Source organism: Ovis aries, chromosome 5 (assembly GCF_016772045.2).
Source record: "Ovis aries strain OAR_USU_Benz2616 breed Rambouillet chromosome 5, ARS-UI_Ramb_v3.0, whole genome shotgun sequence".
Classification (NCBI taxonomy): Eukaryota; Metazoa; Chordata; class Mammalia; order Artiodactyla; family Bovidae; genus Ovis; species Ovis aries.
This window is the reverse complement of record NC_056058.1, coordinates 55,412,752-55,433,010: the sequence shown is the minus strand read 5'-3', so window position 1 is coordinate 55,433,010 and position 20,259 is coordinate 55,412,752. Positions and strand designations below refer to the sequence as shown.

Genomic DNA, 20,259 nt, shown 5'->3' with positions numbered 1-20,259 from the left:
TACTTACTCTGGAACCCCGACTCTGGGGTCAGACCCATGGGGGTCTCTGTCCCAACTCTCATCTAGTAGCTGTACCACCTACATTCCCACGGGGGTGTTTGTTGTTGTTCAGTTGCTAAGTCACGTCTGACTCTTTGAGAACTCATGAACTATAGCTCACCAGGCTCCTCTGTCTATGGTATTCTCCAGGCAAGAAAACTGGATTGGGTTGCTATTTCCTTCTCCAGGGAACCTTCTGACCCAGAGATCAAACCCACATCTCTTGCATTGGCAGGCGGATTCTTTACCCAAGTCACGAGGAAAGCCTCATAGGCAAGTTATTCACCTCTTTATGCCCCAAGGTCATCACCTGTAAGAAGGAGAAAGTAATAGTATTTCTAGGAGCTATTGTGAAGATTTGGGGCATAGAATGCTTAGCACAAAGATGGGCACTGAGGACTCACTCAAAAAAATGGACGTTTTTATTATTCCCCCTTCCCTGGATGGAACTGAGCTATAGGATAAACTTTACCTGCTCCTAGTAAGAGCTCACACCTAGTTCTGCTTTTATCAGGAGCCACTTAAAATCTTAGCCACCAATTTGCTTAGCCTTGGTTCTTTTGAACTGGCTGAGGTCCCTTGTAAATTAAAAATTTTTAAAGGAATGGGGCATGTCTATGGCTCAGATTTATCTATTTTCTTACCGTTTCTCAATTTCCAAGAGTTATCTCTTGGCATCATCACTGCAGGTGGTGTCCCTGTCAGGGGAAGGATGCACAGACTGGAACCCAACTGAGGTACTTGTTGGGGATGGCTGCCCTGTTGCTGGTGTCTCAGCAGGCATGTGGAAACAGAGGGAGAGGGCTCCGCCAAAAGCCCATTTCCAAGCTGGGGAAGCCAAGCCTCAGGGCTCTGAATCCCAGCATCCTGGGATTCCCTTCTCCCCACGGCCCCTTTCCACCTAGTACTGGCCTTTGGTTTGGTCCTGCCAGATCACAGTCTCTCCCTGGCTCCGCATAGTATACTTTAATCACAGTCTCAGAATGCGATATTCCCTCTTACTGGAGGTCACTCAGCATTCTAAGAGCTATGACATCTGCTCTTTACCTTTCCTCCATCCCAAATAACTCTTTTTAAAAAAAGTTTCATTGAGGTATGATTCACATACCATAAAATTCACCCATTTTCAGTATACAATTCAAGGTTTTCAGTACATTGTTACAGAGTTGTATAACCACCCCCACAATCCCAACTGAGTACATTTTTCTCACCCCCAAAAGATGCTTTGTGCCCATTTGCAGTCACTCCCATTTCCCACCCGTAGCCCCAGGGAACCACTGTTCTACTTTCCATCTCTATAGATTTGCCTTTTCTGGATATTTCATATAAACAGAATCTCACAATACGTCATTGTCTCTGGCTTCAATTGACATAGTATTTGTGAGGTTCTTACATGTGGCAGCATGTATTCCTTTATATTGCTAAATACTAGTCTATTGTATGAATACAGCCATTTCTTTATCCATTCAGCAACTGGTGGAGAGCTGTTTCCAGTATTTTGGGGTGGGGGTGGTGGGTTGTTTTCAGTTTTCGTCCCAAATACTCTAAGTATTTTTACTGTACTTCTCCATCCATCTCATCCAAATCATTTCTCTTCAAGATCCCTTCTATCAAATAAGAAAGCGGGGCTTCCCTGGTGGCTCAGATGGTAAAGTATCTGCCTGCAGTGCAGGAGACCTGGCTTTGACCCCTGGATCAGGAAGATCCCCTGGAGAAGGGAATGTCTACCCACTCCAGTATTCTTGCCTGGAGAATCCCACAGAGTAGCCTGCAGGCTACAGTCCAAGGAGTCGCAAAGAGCCAGACACAACTAACTGAGTGACTGACACTTACACTTTCACATACTAGGCAACTTCCAAAAATCAATGAAAATAAGGAAACTTGGCAAATGTCCACCAGGCATACAATTGAATACTGTATTAAAAAAAATTTTTTTAACTATGTGCTATGAAGAAAGATCAAAATAACTTGAATTCATGATATAAATAAGAAAAATGCATAGGATGTAATTCTTTTAGGTTGGCTAAGTTATACTTATCCTCTAAATGGAAATGATGTTAAAACAAAAAGTGGATATAAGGTACATACTGCTACATATTATATTTGTCTAATATCTAGATGCACAAGTGCTGGTATATCAAAAGATAAACAGAAACTTGGATTGGGTGATGAATATTGCCAAAGGAAAGAATTCCTTTTTGCTATAAGCACATAGTCTCATTTTGATTTTTATATCTAATGATAATCCAGGAAGAAAACTCAAAAGTTTCTGAAAACCAACTCTCAATTGGTTTGGAAAACAATGTATATGTTTATGTGTCTATGCATATAAGCGTGTGTGTGTGTGCAGAGAGAGGGCACGAGCACAAATGTGAAAAATTGTTGACAGCTGGAAAATCAGAATGATAATTCTTTGTACTATTTTTGCATTTTTCCCTATAAGTTTGCAATTATTTTAAAATAAAAAGTTAGAATCAAATTTCTATGCTTTTAAAGCCTTTTCAAACTCATTTAGCTTTTTGCTTTCTGTATCTTCAGGAGCCTGAGCATCCCAAGTTTATAAGCCATAATGTAAAGTAGTATTTGCTTTCTGGTCCTGAGCTCATCTCTTCCACATACATCAAGTAGAACTCTCTCTGTTGTAGCCTGTAATTCACAAGACATTCATTTGCTCTAAGTAGTACTCAGGGTGTGTCTCTGCACACCCTGCCCCCAGCCATTTGCCTTCCCATATGATGGTGTGGGCCTCTTCACCCCAAAAAATGGTGCTATTGAGACTTGATATTTCACTGTCCACAGCACTAACTAGAGGTTACTGTGAGTTGCTGGGACAAGACGTCATTACCCCCACTGTTTCATAGACACAACTACTTCCTACAGGGAAAGGAAAACAGAAAAGATAATCAAGAACCACTGACAGCTTTGCTGATATTCAGTATGTTTTTATTGAGTCAGTACTTACTTGTTGAGTTCTGGGATTTCAGGGAGTTTTTTTTTTTTTTTTTTTTTTTTTTAGGGAGATTTTAAATGTCATCCTTAATTTCCAGAGAAAAACTAGTGAAAGCAGAGTTAGAACCAGAACCTAAAGGTCAGATTCCGAGCTCAGCACACTTTCCACTATACGACATTAAGCATTTCTGACTCAGCACAGAGTAGACCTCAAAATCCTTTCAATTCCACAAACTCTTCTCCATGAACAATTCCAGCTCCTCTGACCTCCTCCAGAGTATCTTTCCACTGCCTATCGTAAAATTTCAAGACTGGTTCTAGAATCTTTTTTCTTTTCCCAACTTCAAAATGTCGTTTTCTTTAAAATCTCTTACATGCCTTCTGCAAATAAATTATTTTCTTTTATTTCATTTGTCTCCATAAATCCTTTAGGAATTCTCTCTAAAAGAAAATCTAATTCAACATTTGGTTGGTTTAATCACCATCACTTGTTTAAGAGTCTTCTTAGTATGTAAACTCATTCTAATGCACTGTTCTAAAATCACCACCTCTAAAAAATTCACAATAGACTAAACTTAGAGTAATCCATAATTAGACTTTTTAATAGGACTTCTTACCAGCAGCTTTTTTTTTTTTCCATTATCCAGTTCTGCGCATTTGATCTCAGCCAGGTGTTGATAGGCTGAAGTGGTGGTGCTGTTTAGCCGCTAAGTCATGTCCCGCCATGGACGATAGCCTCCAGGCTCCTCTGTTCATTGAAATTCTCCAGGCAAGAATACTGGAGCAGGTTGCCATTTCTTTGTCCAGAGGATCTTCCTGACTCAGGGATTGAACCCATGTCTCCTGCATTTGCAGATGGATTCTTTACCCGAAGCGGTGGTGAGGTTTGGGTAAAAGAAGAGGAAGCTCATTCCTGCAGCTGAAAGGGGAAGCACCAGTTCCTTGAACAGGGTGGTCCCGACTCACATCATAACATCCCTGGGAAACCTGATAGAAATGCAAGTTTGGGGGCCCTACTCCAGACCTGATGGATCAAGCCGTGCAGGTGATTCTGAAGCGTGCTTACGTTTAAAGAAGTGGGTTACTCATATGTGGTGTTGACTGTGTTACAGATGCGGGTCTAGATTTAAAATCAGCTAGTTGAAAATAATTACCTTGACTGGCTCTAGCGACCCCCCAGGAACATAACCCACTTACATGCTATGTTCTCATTTATCATTGATGGGTCTATCGGGGGGTTTTTCACTCCGCTGGGCTGATAATGTCATTAGACTTGCTAATGAGCAGCAACCATGAGCTCCTGCTGCTTGTCACTCAATGCAGTCAAGGACTAGCACACACAGCAAAGAGCTTAGCAGTCAACCTTCTTCACAGTCTGCTCTCAGGGAATAAAGCAAGGGGAGGGCCCAGAGGTGTCATTGGACACTGACGATGACGTTATTTATTTCCTACACCAAAGAGCCAAGGCAGAAAGACAAAAAGAAGCTAACTTTTGCAAGTAGGCGCTAGATGGAAGGGGATGCACTGACAGCTGCCTTGGCAGACTCCAACACCATGAACGTGTCTTCTGCTCACCTCCACTTTGCCGGCGGGTACCTGCCCTCAGACTCCAAGGACTGGAGGACTCTAGTCCCAGCTCTCCTGGTGGCCATCTGCCTGGTGGGTTTCGTGGGGAATGTGTGTGTCATTGGCATCCTCCTCCACAGTGCTTGGAAAGGAAAGCCATCCATGATCCACTCCCTGATTCTCAACCTCAGCCTGGCTGATCTCTCTCTCCTGCTGTTTTCTGCACCTGTCCGAGCTACAGCATACTCCAGAGGTGTTTGGGATCTAGGCTGGTTTGTCTGCAAGTCCTCTGACTGGTTCATCCACACGTGCATGGCAGCCAAGAGCCTGACGATTGTTGCAGTGGCCAAGGTATGCTTCATGTATGCGTGTGACCCAGCCAAGCCAGTATGTATCCACAACCGTACCATCTGGTCAGTGCTGGTGGCTATTTGGGCTGTGGCAAGCCTGCTACCCCTGCCAGAATGGTTCTTCAGCACCACCAGGCATCACGCAGGTGTGGAAATGTGCCTTGTGGATGTGCCCGCTGTGGCGAGAGAGTTCACATCAACGTTTGGTAAGCTCTACCCGCTGCTGGCATTTTGCCTCCCGCTACTCTCTGCTAGCTTTTATTTCTGGAGAGCTTATGGCCAATGTCAGAAACGAGGAACTAAAACTCAAAATCTTAGAAACCAGATGCGCTCAAAGCAACTCACAGTGATGCTGCTGAGCATTGCCATCACCTCTGCTATCCTGTGGCTTCCTGAGTGGATAGCCTGGCTGTGGATGTGGCATCTGAAGGCTGGAGGCCCGGCCCCCCCACAAGGTTTTATAGCCCTGTCTCAAGTCCTCATGTTTTCCATCTCTTCAGTAAATCCTCTCATTTTTCTAGTGATGTCAGAGGAGTTCAAGGAAGGCTTGAAAGGCATATGGAAATGGATGATAACCAAAAAACATCCACCTACTTCAGAGTCTCAGGAGACACCAGCTGATAATTCCCAGGTCCTTCGTGACAGTATTCCATCTCTGGAATCCCCACCATTCATGTCAGAGAAAGAGAAAACTGGCTCTCCTTCCTTCAGCAAAGAGAAAGCCGAGAAGGCAGAGATTCCCATCCTCCCTGATGTCGAGCAGTTTTGGCATGACAGAGACACAGTCCCTTGTGTACAGGACAATGATCCTATCCCCTGGGAACACGAAGATCAAGAGACAGGAGACTGTGATGAATAGTTTCAAAGCAAAATAAATTGTGGTTACTGTATTTATTTATAATGCTGCTTATCAGTACCATTGACTTTGCCATATGAAACATAGTAGAATTAATACCATTAGGAATTACAAAAATGCTTTGCAGTCTGCATTTGCAAAATGTACAATTTGGTTAAGTAGGACATCATATTAGAGTAACTATGTTATCATCTGGCTGTCAAAGATTTAACTGCTGTATTTAAGATGCTTCTGTCAGAAGTGATTGATTAGAAAGGCCAGCTCTTTTTTCACTTGTCCAGTGGCTGTTTCCCTGGGTAGTCTGTAGGGCCAGCTGTGTACTGGCTGGAGGAAAGCTTATGTCAGAGGCTCAGTCTCCTTCCTTTTAGTTTCTTCCTGAACCTGCTAACTAACTTTACCTATCAAACCTTATTTCACATAACCAGAGCTCAATACTTCTAAGAGATTTAACATATAAATTTTAACGTTATCTTCATTTGCTTTAGAAATGTTAATTTACTTGATGAAAATCCATAATTTCCATGACTGTGTGTTGCAGAATAAGGAACATCCTTATTCTGATCCTGAGCTAATTTCAAACCATGGCTTATTTTACAGGCAAAGTCTAAGTGAATTCAGACTTTGCCTCATGCAAAAATCTGCTTCACTGATCTTTTTAAAGCACCTCAGTGAGTTTCCAGTTTCTAAGTCTGGGGATTTTAGCAGTTAACACTGAACTTAAGCAGTAAAACTAAATTTTGTGCTTCCAAATATATTACCAGTATAATTTGAGTAACAAGCAATAACTGTTAAATGTATAGCATAACACACACCCAACAAAACAATTATATGTCTTCCCCTATTAAATATAAAAAAGATATTTATCCATGATTTTTAGTTACTCTGTAATGGAATTCTAGGATATTGTCACTGAGTTCTCTCTGGAGAAAAACAAAACTACATTTAGGCTAAGCAATGGAGAAAATATAGAAACATGCTGTGGATGGAATTTTTTAATGTACAGTCTGTGGCTTTGTTTATTCCTTATAAATGGTCATGATTTACTTTTTTAACACAGAAGATAGGGCTTTTTGCCTTGGTTCGTAACATATTTCATTTTAAGGCTCACAAAAGCACATTAAACTACAATAAACACAAGTATCTAAAATACCGTCTTGTGAGGCAACAGTTATATAATAGGATTACCTTTAAAACTGTGATGAACTATCTCAATTAAAGACTTGTGATCATTATCTATTGTAAATGGAGGATGTAAGCTTTCACTATTTCAACTTGTAAACAAATAAAAACATTAGGTTTTGCTTCAGATAGTTTTGGAGACTTAAGCTTTGTCTTGAATGCTGCTTTCAAAATTATCATTTAGCACATGGGGGCTTTACAGGAAGGTGAGAACTTAACACTGGCACAGGTATCAGAGAGTAAGGAATCATGTATTCTTAAAAAGTTTGCTGATAAGCACCAAATCAAAATGAAGATACTGAAACACAATGTAACTACAATGACCCTGTCATTAATAAGAACCTAATGGGGGTGTGTGTGTGTGTGGTAAATTATGAGTTTAGGTATAACATACACACATTACTAATTAAGAGATTAACAAGGACTTGCTGTATAGCATAGGGAATTATCCTTGTTATCTTGTAATAACTTTTAGGGAAAAGAACCTGAAAAAGAATATATATGTATATACATATAAAAATGAATCACTGTGTTATAATCTGACACTAACCTGATATTCCAAATCAACTGTATTTCAATTAAAAAAAAACACCTAATATACAAAGTCTTGACCTGCCCCCTTAAAGAAATCTGCATAGAAAAGTTTGATTTATACCATATGTGGTTAATTCCAAGTACTTTACAGCAAAAGTAGGCAACTAAAATAGGTATCACCAAATCATTTTCTTCATAGTTTTCTACAGTGTGAAACAGCGTACTGAGCAGGCACACAACACTATGTGGATTTCAGAGTAACAAAATAAATATTCCAGAAACTTTACCTTTGTAAGACAATCTTAATTCTATAATAGTTGTTTCTTTTGTCACGCATTTTCAGTTTCACTTCAGACTTCAATCAATGGATTTATGTAAAAATATCATCTATTACCAATTTTATAAGTTAAAATTGTAGATAATCCATTCTACAGAAAGAAAGAGAAGTCACTGAGTCATGTCCAACTCTTTGGGACCCCAGGGACTGTAGCCTACCATGCTTCTACATCCATGGGATCTTCCAGGCAAGAGTACTGGAGTGGGTTGCCATTTCCTTCTCCAGGGGATCTTCCTGACCCAGGGATTGAACCCAGATCTCCTGCATTGCAGACAGACGCTTTACCCTCTGAGCCACCAGGGAAGCCAACTCTACATATAGAGTCCACATAATTTCTGTGGCGCTTAATATATTTAAGCTAAGCACTATATCACAGAGATATGACTGTGTTTTTGTATGTGTGTGATGTGTGTCTGGGTCTGTATGCATATAAAACATATCTATTGCCGTCCCTTTTTAAGGTTTTGTCGCCATTGTAGAAGGTATGAGATAACAGGGAAAATAAATTATCCTATTAACATATATTTCTTCTTAAACATTTTATTTATGGTGGTGATTCAAACTAGAAATCTATGAAGGAATGAATAGAGATCTTTCTAAACTGGCGAGGTAAAGCTAGACAGAATAACCAGGAATCTAAGTTTCATGGTATGATGCACTCAACACACTGAAAGGAATCCAAAAAGGCATTCATCAATATGTTAATATAAAAGATGAGAACAAGAAAACAGACAAACATCAGCATCTTCTTGCTATGAAGCAATAAGATATTGCTACGAGACTGAGCACCAAAATGGTTCTTTACAAATTTCTTCCCTTTTATGTATGGTACAAGTAATTTATTATATTCAAGCCTTTTAAATGACGTTGATACTCAAGATTCAAACCTTCTTTGCAGCATTTGCTGCTGCTTTTAAGAACAGGTTTAAAAGAAGTATTTATACATTATATAACAATAATCATATACAATCCACATATATAAAAAGGGTTGGTTTATTGTAGTTCAAATACATAAACTGAACATTCAAACATCTTAAAATTAAACTTTAGAAACAAAAAATTAACATTCAAATAGGAGTATAGTTTACAAGGAACATCCAAGAAAGGTAATTTGTTGTCTAATCCAGAATATTGATAAAGATCACTTAATGGTGAATAAAATGTGTTTAACCAGCAGTCCTAGTCTGGCCAACATGTTAGTTATGACTGTGGCTCCATACCTGAGAAGAAATTCCTAAATAAATCTTCTCTTAGGCTAAACAACAAGACTTGGCCTATAATTCAAAGGGGATAATCAAAGCACATAAGTGAACAAATGAAACTATTCTTTAGAGACAAAGGTCAAAGTATGTCCATTATAATAATCTTAGCCTCTGGAAGATAATTCAATTTTCAGTGTTTTTTTCTTTTACCCGCTTTAAAAAACAAAATCAAAACAAACAAACCCTAACTTAGGTTTTTTTGGGGGGGAAATCTGTGGTATTTGCATCTTGCAAGTTCAAACCACAAATGCTCTTACATCTTGCATGTATTATAACACTGCTAGAAAGAACATCACCAAAAGTCACTGACTTCCACATCTCATAAAAGGATGATTTTTTAGCTTTAAGATTTTAGATTTACTAGAGACAGCCTATATTTGAGTATGTAAGTCAGTCATGCCATACAAAGAAAAGCATAAATATTTCCAAAGTGTTCTCTGTTCAGAAACTGTTCACGGATGCTTCTCCTTCTGCTCATCAGATGGTTCTGCAATAGTCTGACTAATGCACATACATGTAAAAACCTGAAAACTGGCTCATGCAAGCGTTTTGAATGAACAGACACCCTGTGGAAGAGTATTCCAAATTATTTTGTTGATCGTCTTGTGGGCTCTGACGCTGTGGGAGGTGGGGGTGGACCCCGGCGATCCAGGTCATCCACATACGCCACAATCAGTTTACGCCTCTCCTCTGGCACACAGTCTAGTACTAGATACCGTTTGTCGTTCTGCAAAATTTTTTCTACGTCTTTCAGGTGCTGGTCAGATTCCTGGATTAGCTTTTTGGATCTGAAATAAGAAAAGAAGTCCAAGAATTACTTACTGCTGTTCACAGGTCTTTCAGAAATGAACTGGAAATGTCCATCTAGTTCCTAATTGTGTTTCCATTTTTTTTTTTTTTTTAAAGAAAAATTTCACTGCAGTGGTCACCTTTGTAAGTCGCCTCAGCAAAGACTCCAAGGAGTGAAAGGGCCTCAGAAGCTGAATTACCCTCCCACCCCTGCTGGTGGTCCCTCCAGATCAGGGCTGAGGGTGGGTGGGTAACCTTGCCCGTGCTGTACCTGTTCTGTGGATGAACAGAGGACTTCAGTCTGCGGGGCTGCCAATCCCAGCATCTTTCACAAGCTTTTTCACTTTCACATCTTTCACTAAATTAACTACAAAAATGTAGAAAGAAGTCTTACTTCACATCTAATTTAAAAGCCCAAGCTGATGCAAAACATTAAGGATCCTGACCAAAAAATCCAATGACAAAATCCTAAAAACCACACCCTCAGCACTATCTATCCTCCCGTGCATACCCTTCATTAAGATGTTTCAAATTTTTCTCTTAAAAGAAGAAAAGTTGGAGCATGAAACAAAAAATAGTTTCCTGCACACTGACTGCTAAGCGATATAAAACTGTTTTCCCGATGACACCTTGTTAGGGGGTGGGGAACTATTGGGTATGTTACAGCAAAATCTTGTTTTAAAGTGCTGATTTTATAATTTTGAAGTTTTAATTTAAATGTATCCAGCAAACTGCTTTCATCTGAGAAAAAAATGCATTTGCTGAGTTTAAATAGGATGATTTCAAGCTTTAGAATGAACACACTAAATATTTAGTCTTCAGAGGAGGAAAGATAATTAACAGTGAAGGATTTTTTTTTAAGTCTCTTCATGAAATACAATTTTTATGTATTTGAAAATACTTCTGAAAAAGCAGTGAAGTAAAAACAAAAGAGTGTTTAAAAAATAGATGGGTGGGTAACGCAAAATAAGAATTAACATCTGGGCCCTTTCTTAAAAAAAAAAAAAAAAAAGTAGATATGGGCTGTATTCAGCCTTTGAGAAAAGTTGGCTTCTTCTTATTCCTAAAAATTAACAATGTCAACATGTGTGTGAATGCAAAGTAGGCTTGGCCATCAGAGTAGGACTAGTAAAGACAATGATTGGCGATATGGAACATTTCATTGCACATACCTATATGTTATAAATTTGGTCTCTTTCAAAAGTGTCCTGAAGTCAGCTTTGGCTGTGATGTATTTGTCTCTGATGTATTCTTCAAACTCTCTTTGTTTTTTCTGCAAAAAGACAGTAAGATTAGGGAGAAAATTCCACTAATTCCAAAATTATTATCAATTATTTATTAAACTAATGAGCGATAAGTCACAACATAAAATAATTCAAAAGAAAAAAGCAGTAAGACACATTTCTGTTCATGCAACATTCATTAAAGGTAAAATCTGCAGTGTACATTTTAAAGGTAAAAAGCAAGAATAAGAAACCATATATTAGTAGCAGCTAATATATGTTTTATGCTATAACCATATATTGGGGGCTTGCTATGTGCTACACTGTGCTGAGGCTTTTATAAAATATCTCCTTAACCCTTCATCACAGCTTCACATGGTAGACACTCTTAAAAATACAGAAATTAAGGGTTAAATGTGCATTCCTAAAGACTGTATCTTCAAGCACAAAAATAATGTGGCATAATTTACAAAGTAATACTCAGAACTTTAGTAAGTTCAACTGAGCATTTAGCTCAGTAAGAGAGCTTAGTAAGGGACCAGCAAAGACATGCAGAAACTCCAAGCTTTAAAAAGGCATTATTAATTCTAAACAATCAGAAAATTTCAGAGACTGCATGGATCTCTCAGCTATCCAGCTACCACACTTTTCTAATCATGTATATTTTGCGGTCCATACATCTAAAATTTAATGGAGTAGGAGGGGGAAGAATATTAGATCATGGGCTTTTTGAACTCTAGACCTAGAGAAACCAACCAGGATGAAGAACAATGGGAAGAAGGAAAATATGAAGGCCGAGGGACAAAATGGATGGGAATAAGCTACACTTTCCTTGACATCACTCACTAATTCAGACCCCTGGTGAGTTTTTTTCCTACAGAGGAGTCAGAGTGTACCAGAAGAGGGCTTCTACAAGGTTCACACAGCTGAGGCTCCCCTAAGTTTCTGGGACATGAAGAACTAGAGATCATGTTATGTTTTCCTGCTGTCGTGGTTGTAAGGGTTAAGCACTTTTGGTAGCCTAGCACCAATTACCAGCCTGAATATATCTAGTGGGACCTGACTATACAATAAATAAAAACTACAGCTTCATTTAATCTCTTAGAAGATCCCAAAACACAGGTTTAAACCCAACGATTAAAATTTTAAAGTTCCTCTTGTGTTGTCTTGCTAAAGATATTATACAAGAAAGAAAACATAAACTTAAAATTTAACATTTATTTCTTTCAACATTATTCACTTAAAACCATCAACCTCGTTTTAGTCAAGATACTAGTGCTGCTGATTAAGCACCCAATTAATATTTATAAACTGAAAGTAAATCTCAAGACAAAATTTTCTTACCCTGTCACTGGAGGAGAATTTAATGCACCGAGGATCTTCCTTAATGATTTTTTTAACTTCTTTCCATGTGGATGTTAAGGTAATCTTTGAAAGACAAGTGAATAAAAAAACAGAACTGACTTTTCTTGAGGGGTGATACATCATAGCACACAATGATCTGCAATCACTCATTAGGCCTGAGTGTGATGGGACTAGTGAGGGAGAGGGAGGCAGCTTTAACGCAATTTCTTTTTGTTGGCTTGCCACAAGTTATTTTCATGGCCATACTGTCAAGTCAAGGTGACCTGTGACAATCAACTGCAAACCCTGTATCTCCATGGGCAATATCATAACTTCTAAAGAAACCACCACCAAAAAAGAGATCAAATAGGAGCAAAACCAGCAGAGAGCACTAACTGCCAAACAAGGGGACGAAGGTACCAAATTGAAAATTGAGCAAAAGAAGGGATCTATTAAATCGATCATCAGGAAGCATCAATGTTCACACACAGATAAGAACATCTGGAATTACTAAGGGAATAGATATGAACTTGGCACTGGGAATACAAAATAAAAATGAAGTAAGTTCTAAATAGTAAGAGTACCATTTCACTTAAAAAACTCAGAGAAGAGCCATGAAACCCATGAACTTCAGTAATGGTCCTAGAGACAATGACATTAAAAATCACATCAATATTTTACTTATAGGAATTATTAACAAAGATTCATCTAGATTAAAGCAGAAAAGTAGAAGACTCTTACTGCAGAAGTTTCATCCAAAAGTTGCCTAAAGTGCTCCCTCTTCTTTTTGGTAAGTGCTTCAATGTGTTCATTAAAAAGCTTCTCTTTCTCCTCTCTTTCCAACAAGGATCCAGATTCCCAGCGGTGATCTTTCCGTAGAGTTCTCCGAGTATCAGACCAGGACACATCTGAAGAACGTACCTAAAAATAGAGAATGCTATCCATCACCTGAGACAGATTTATCTTTTTATATTTCGTCAATAAAAGACTCATTCATTTTGTTTAGGAACAATACACTTAATAAAAAAAAGCTTCTGATGACTCCATCTTAGCCAAGCAGTAACTGAAAATCTACTCCTTTAAAACCAGAAATCTCATCTACCAGAGCACATCTAAGCTATATAGTATGCGCTGAGAGGGAAGAAGGATGCAGAGAAGTTATTGCCCATAAACCATGGTCCTTAAGAACTTTAAGTTCCTAGGTACTTTACTGAAGACCTTACCAACTTCTAGTAGTAGAAATGGATATAAATAAGAGAGGAAATGGACTGTCTTACAGCATAAGCAGCTCACCAGATCAAAGAAAAAATTTCTTAAGGTCAACTTGGGACTTAACTATATCCTGGAAGTGACACTTGCACATATAAGCAGGAATGAACATCATTAAGAAGATAAGAGAACAGACAACGTGATAGCTCTGGCTGGGTCTGCAACCAGCAGAAAGGCATGCTACATGGATAGCAATGGCATTACAAGTTAAGTCACCCTGCTGCCAACACCATGAAATACAGGATGCTGAAAAGCCAAAAAAAAAAAAAGTAATGAAGAAAAATATAAAAATATTTATTTACCCAAAAAAAAGTACCTAAAAACATATCAAGCGAACACTGAGCTTGGCACTGGGAATACAAAATAAAAAAGAACTGCCAGGAGTAGCAAGGACCTTCATTCTCTTCAAGCAACAGGGAGAGTGACAAGAATCAGATGTGCCTTTTACAAAGATTTCTGTGATTGCCATAAAGAGGATGAATCGGGGGGAAGCAGAGGCAGGGAGAAAAAACAGGAAACAACTGTAACTGCGCAGGAAACAGAAAAAATGTCACTGAGAACCGACCAGGATAAGCAAGGGAAGAAATCAGAGGAAGCAACAGGAGTGATGACAGGAGCCTTGTTAAAAGAAATAGTAGGAGAGACAGTTAACAAGGAGGAAAAAGCAAGCAGAACAGTAGGGTGGCCTGAGGGCATTCACTGTAGGGACAAAAAACCCTACATATCTGAACAACCTGGGTAATACAGGAGGATTTTTTTTTTAAGTCCCATTCAAGTATATGATGATTTAAGATGACTTCATCAAGGACAATTTTTTAAAAGCTCTGAGACTAAAAGATTATGAAATTTTACAAATACAAAACATCAAACTTCTGAAAATATTAAATAACTACGATTTCCTATTCTACTGGTGTTAATACCAAGTACTCAATTTTAAAATACTTTATAGGTAACTTATAAATTACAACTCTCAGAGTCAATTTAAAGAATATTAAAATGTCCACTAATGAGATAATATAACAGATTTCTAATACCCAATACTTTACAGAAAAAAGCAAAACAGTAATATATACCATATCAGACAGAAGAGCCTTGAAATTCTGGATAGCTTCTTCTCGTTTGTGCTGTTCTCTCTCTCGATCTATTTCTTTTGTTTGTTCTGAACGAGCTTTCTGAACCTCTCTCTCACGTTCTCGAAGGCTTGCCTCAATGCGGGCTTGCCTTTCAAGTTCCTTTTCTTTTTCTGAGTCTAAATTCTGTAAAAGTGAAATTACCAACTCCATTAACATATGACCCCACAGAATAACTAGTTTGCCAAATACAAGGTTTCAAACCTAGTTTTTACCAAGAATATACCTAAACACTCATTCCAAAATTAATTACTAAAGGTTCTATTAGGAATACCAACAAGAAAAATTCTAAACCCTGAAGAAGTGGCAAATACCTTTATAACGCAATTAACAGTTTTACTATTCCATGGTTACCATGAAAGTAAACACAATGGTTACCTTGGCTATTTTTTCAATGTACTGTTTGAAAAGGTCTTCTCTCATGGATGAACTATCCACTGCTTTGTAACGTGGATCACTTTCTACTTTATCTTTTACTTTGCTCCATCGAGACTGACTGTCCAAGTGATGATTAGATAGTAGTTCAAAGAAATCCGATTTAATCTATATTTCAAAACAGGTGTAAGGTGGGAGGAAAACAACATGCCATGAGAAACTCTTCATAAAGATTTACAACTAGAACAAAGCTCACTGACCTTAAAGATGAGAATAATACATTTAAAGTGAAATTTTAGTCAAAAACAAAAAAGTATCAGAACTGCTCTTTTATGAGAAATTAAAATTCAGGCTTATGAACATATGGCAAAAATACTTCAACATCAATATGGTAAGAATATTTTTTAAAGTAGATTAATACAACTGTTAAAATTAATAGAGGAATTTGGAAACAGCTGCACCCAAACAGCAAGTCTTATTACAAATCTGAAACTTACTGTCAAAAGTGTAAAAACAAAAAATAAACTTTTATATTTTGCTTTAAAAAAAGAGCAATGTTTTTACCTTTGTATGTATAAGAAAACTGTATAATTTCTATAATTAGTCATTTCTAAAACAAAAAACCTATATTCAGATTTCTTGCACTTTTTAGCCATTAAACATGTATGCCTTCACCAGAATATGTGTCAATGAAATTATGTTAACAAATTAAGTACCAAATTAGTAACATTATACTAAAGATATTATGTATCAATCCTTTAGTGTCAACATATGCAATACTTAGAAAGCCTCTTCCCAATTTTACTTTTTATTTTTTAATACGAGAAGAAGAGAATAAACAAGCATTTGTTTCTATGGACTTTGAGGATCCATTTTAAAATTCAGTCTCATTTAGGTTATTGTGTATTGTTACCAGTGAAGACATCTGAGGTAGCTAAACTCATTTCAGCAGAAGATTCTAACCATGTCAAGATCCTCTCTTACCCACAGGGATTAAATATGCTGTCCCCCCATCTGACCAAGGGAATGAGAAACAGAATTTCTGTGGGGCCACAAAATAAAATGAATCATTCCTTAGTTCTATTTCAACCCTCTCCCTTCTCCCTGTAACTTCATTTCTCCTAAAAGAGGATTAAAAGGGAGGTGGATGTCCTTTTTGGAAAACACTTGTAAGGTTATAAGAAACAGAGCTTCTGTATTAGAGACTTTTCTAAAAGATAAGAACTATTCAGTATATTTCTCCATTCATGGAACTCTGCTCTTGACTTTGTTTGGATTAATAAGAAATAACTCATAAACCCAGTATTTCTAGATAGCAATAAAGAAACTACTTGATGTAATAGCAATGTAACACTTTTTCTGTTCATATCTACTTTGTATATGACACAATGAACACTAAATTCCCAGAAAGCAAAATTTATGTTAATAAAATAGCTAAGCTGCATCAAATAAGAATCTTTCTAAACTATAAAATGTCAATTATCATTAGCAACAATTCAAGACCCTATCGTCCCTATTTTCCTCTCTAAAAATAAAAGCATCTTACCAACTAAGCTGTTTAGTTAAGGGAGAAATAGTCTCCTCAGTCAAATGTACTGCAACAAAAAATGTTTAGCAGCTAATTTGAAAGAGAGGGAAGAGAGAAAAATGCCAACTTTATAAAAGGATTAACCCCATTATGTGCAGCTTCAAATCTGTTGTTCCAAAAAATAAATTATTTGAAACAATAATAAAAATTGGTTAGAATAATAATAATAAAATTATTATCAAACAAACAAAAACTCAAGGGTAGCTACTCTGGTAAACAAAACTGCCCAGTAAAAGTTTTAGGGGCATTTTTAAAATAAAACTACCCATGAAAGCTACATGAAAATGATGACTGCACTCTAGTTTGAAAATCCCAACTAAAGAGAGAAAAAAGTATTTCATCAAAAGTCAGTATCATTCATGAGTTTTGACTCAGCAAGTAAATTACCTTTCAATTACTACTATTCAGCTATTGATTCAATTATCTGTTACAAAGACCAGTTAGGAATCATAAGAACAAAGAAATTCCAATGTTATCAGTTTATTATTCAATCATACACAGTTAAAACGCAATTAAAAAATGTACTTCAGGACTTCGCTGGTGGTCCAGTAGTAAGGAATCCTCCTGCTAATCCAAGGAACATGGGTTCGATCTCTAGCCTGGGAAGATTCCACATGATGTGGGACAAGGAAGCCTGCGAGGAACAACTATCAATCCCATGTACCCTAGAGCCTTTGCTCTACAAGAGAAACCACTGCAACAAAAAGCCCACATGCCACAACTAGAGTAGCCCTCACTTGCTGAGTCTAGAGAAAGCCCGTGTGCAGCAACAAAGATCCAGCACAGCCAAATGTAAATAAATACTAAAAGAGAAATTTTTAACGTACTGCCAATATACTTCATAAGAATATACAGCAGCAGTCATGAAGAGATGAAACTTCATTAGCCAAATACTTCTCAAATTTGAATATAAAATATACATTTAAACCTCTACTTTCAATACCTAGTTAGTAATTGACTTTGCATTCTTTAAATTGGCTAAGAAAAGTTTCACTTTAGTAATTTCCTATTTTCCCCCAAAATGTAACAGTACATGGCTAAACCTTTAGAGAATTCAAATTTTACAATCAAAAGAAAACAAAGCTGAATAATTAAGTTTATTTAGATGTAATGTTTATTTAATGTCTTATTTTAATTAACACATTCTGGACACAACTCTCATTACTTTATAAGAAAAAAGACTGCCCCTCCTCAAAAGCAATGTACCAGAACCACATGAGGCTGAAAGCACCACACAAGTGTAGTGAAGTGTTGCTTATTGTATGTCTGACTCTGTGCGATCCCGCGGACTGCAGCCTGCCAGGTTCCTCTGTTAATGGAATTCTCCAGCCAAGAATACTGGAGTGGATAGTCATCCCCTTCTCCAGGAAATCTTCCCAACCCAGGGATTGAACCCAAGTCTCCTGTACTACAGGCAAATTCTTTACCATCTACGCCACCAAGGAGATGCCAATTCTTTCCTCATCAGAGAATTACCATTATCAGTAACTGAACAGCTGTCAGACCAAACTGACTGACAGGCCACACAGCACAAAACTGAAAAGTCTATTCACTTGTTATAAAACAATACATAAAATAGCTACAAAAAACATGTTTAGAGAAAGAACATCAGTTACAAATGCAAAAACATTCAATTTGTTTAAAAGCAATCATATGATATCAGTAAGTTCTTACTAAAAGTCAATCGTAGCAAACAATTCATTGACATGATTCTAATTCAACAGACAAAATGCTTATGTAAAACTCAATCTTCCTCTGAGAAACACCATCATTTACTCCCAAAAAAGTTAATAGTGAAAGGATTCTGGAAAAATCTACCATGAAGCATAATAAATCACATAATCAGGAAATTTCAGTTATTTCTGACAAAAGTTATTTCACTTAATACTGCTGTTATTGTTCAATTAAAGACGCTTCTTTTCAACAACAGTGGTGTTATTTCCACAACATTTCTCAATAGAATTTGAAATATTTTAACCCTCTGGAATTAGAGGCAATTTTAAATGTCAAGAATAATAAAGCTTCAGAGGTTCTTTTTCTCCATTCAAAAGCACACAGGGTCACTGAGAAGAGAGGCTGCATGTTTTGATGGTTCACGCACCACTGGTGCCACCTCCCTACCAGTGTGCCTCCCCAGTGGTGTGCTCCTCTTCATTTGTGACACCACTATCAAATGACATTTGGAATTCATTAATCTTTAATAGCTGACCTTTAATTCTGATAAGCAATAATTCATATGTAAGATATGTTTACTAAAAGATTAGAAAGTCACTAAAATGCTATCTTTTAGAGGGCAAAAAATATAAAGAAGCTTTTTGAAAAATTTAAATGTTACTGCCTATGAAGAACCTTGAAATGTTAGCAGACAAGCACCAGTGAACAGCCTAATAACCAGTTCTGGATTTAATGGGCACAGAATTAACAAAATATAAAGAAAATCTATGCAGTTTCGTGACATTACTAAATGTGCATTATGGAAGCAGTCAAACACACACACATAAACAATTGTAAAAGGTAACTTTAAAAGCTAGACAGTAAATATGGCTCTTGTTATTGGGTTGGCCGAAAAGTTTGTTTGGGTTTTTCCATACATACAATGTTATAGAAAAACCAGATGAACCTTTTAGCCAACTTAATATTTATGCCCATGAATGAGATTAGAAACAGCACCAGGTTAGTCCCTTCCCATTCATACTCCCATCAATTACACCACTCGAACCAAAAACCTTCTTACCTTCTCACCTCTTGTCTTCGAATCTTCTTTCTCTTTCTTCCTTGCAGCTGCCACAAATTCATTAAACAAGGCTTCTCGATCTTTCATCTTTTCAATTGCTTTAAATCTTGAATCTTTAGCATGCTTGGCTGCAAATTCACTAAATGTAACTCTGCAACAAAATGGCAAGTGTGCTAACTTTGGTAGAGCTATTTCTACTTAAAGAAAGGAACAGATGATATCATCTTCCCATTAAGAGTATGTGCCAACAAGACAATGAGTCCCAACATCTACCAACAGAAAAGAGTAAAAGGGCTGAAGAGTGAAAACATGGTTAGAGCTCTGTATTACTATCAGCATGATGTTAGGGGGACAGACATCAGAGAGCAAAAAATCTGTGTATTTCTAGAAACTTCAGAGTTCCTTTAGTTCCACTCTAAGATGAGACTGAGTAACTCTTCCTGAATTAGCTCTCTCTCCAAAAGCAACTATAAAATCAGACAAAATATATGAGGCAACTGATTTCAAGCACTGGACAACAAGTAGGGTAAAACTGTGTAAGAAGCCCCATGGCCCCTCTGCCTCAGGACAATTTCCCAAAATGCAAACAGCTAGAGTCCAAAAAGAGTACAGCAATCCCCATGAGCTAGAAGCAGCAAAGATCAGAGTTGGGGGTGCTAAAAAAAAATGGCAGAGGAAGAAGCTATAGAAAGAAGGTAACCCAGAAAAATACCATTTAGAAATCCCCCATGAGTA

At 37.5% G+C, this 20,259-nt stretch overlaps 2 protein-coding genes across 19 annotated transcripts in view; one reads left to right on the top strand and one right to left on the bottom strand.

Moving 5' to 3' along the window:
• The first annotated feature begins 2,956 nt into the window (after window positions 1-2,956).
• On the top strand, window positions 2,957-7,066 carry GPR151 (G protein-coupled receptor 151). The gene has a single exon (XM_012178694.5). The coding sequence runs from the start codon at window positions 4,498-4,500 to the stop codon at window positions 5,761-5,763; it is 1,266 nt and encodes a 421-aa protein (XP_012034084.1). The 5' UTR covers window positions 2,957-4,497; the 3' UTR covers window positions 5,764-7,066.
• Window positions 7,067-8,785: 1,719 nt separating this feature from the next.
• Window positions 8,786-20,259, bottom strand: part of TCERG1 (transcription elongation regulator 1) — a 51,284-nt gene continuing 39,810 nt past the window's right edge. For 16 of the 18 annotated variants that reach the window (XM_027970361.2, XM_027970362.2, XM_027970363.2 and 13 more), the window contains 7 exons: window positions 19,525-19,675; window positions 15,206-15,370; window positions 14,771-14,953; window positions 13,170-13,349; window positions 12,429-12,512; window positions 11,034-11,134; window positions 8,786-9,860 (listed from right to left, as the gene is read on the bottom strand). In XM_027970361.2, coding sequence (XP_027826162.1) covers window positions 9,659-9,860; window positions 11,034-11,134; window positions 12,429-12,512; window positions 13,170-13,349; window positions 14,771-14,953; window positions 15,206-15,370; window positions 19,525-19,675 — 1,066 coding nt within the window. In that variant the 3' untranslated portion in view covers window positions 8,786-9,658. Of the gene's footprint in view, window positions 9,861-10,127; window positions 10,229-11,033; window positions 11,135-12,428; window positions 12,513-13,169; window positions 13,350-14,770; window positions 14,954-15,205; window positions 15,371-19,524; window positions 19,676-20,259 lie in introns of those variants that run through there. The other 2 variants (XR_003589456.3, XM_060415888.1) reach the window with 2 other exon arrangements.

Excerpts from the sequence above, each read along its gene's own strand:
- GPR151 (XM_012178694.5), top strand. The coding sequence starts at position 4,498 with ATGGAAGGGGATGCACTGACAGCTGCCTTGGCAGACTCCAACACCATG.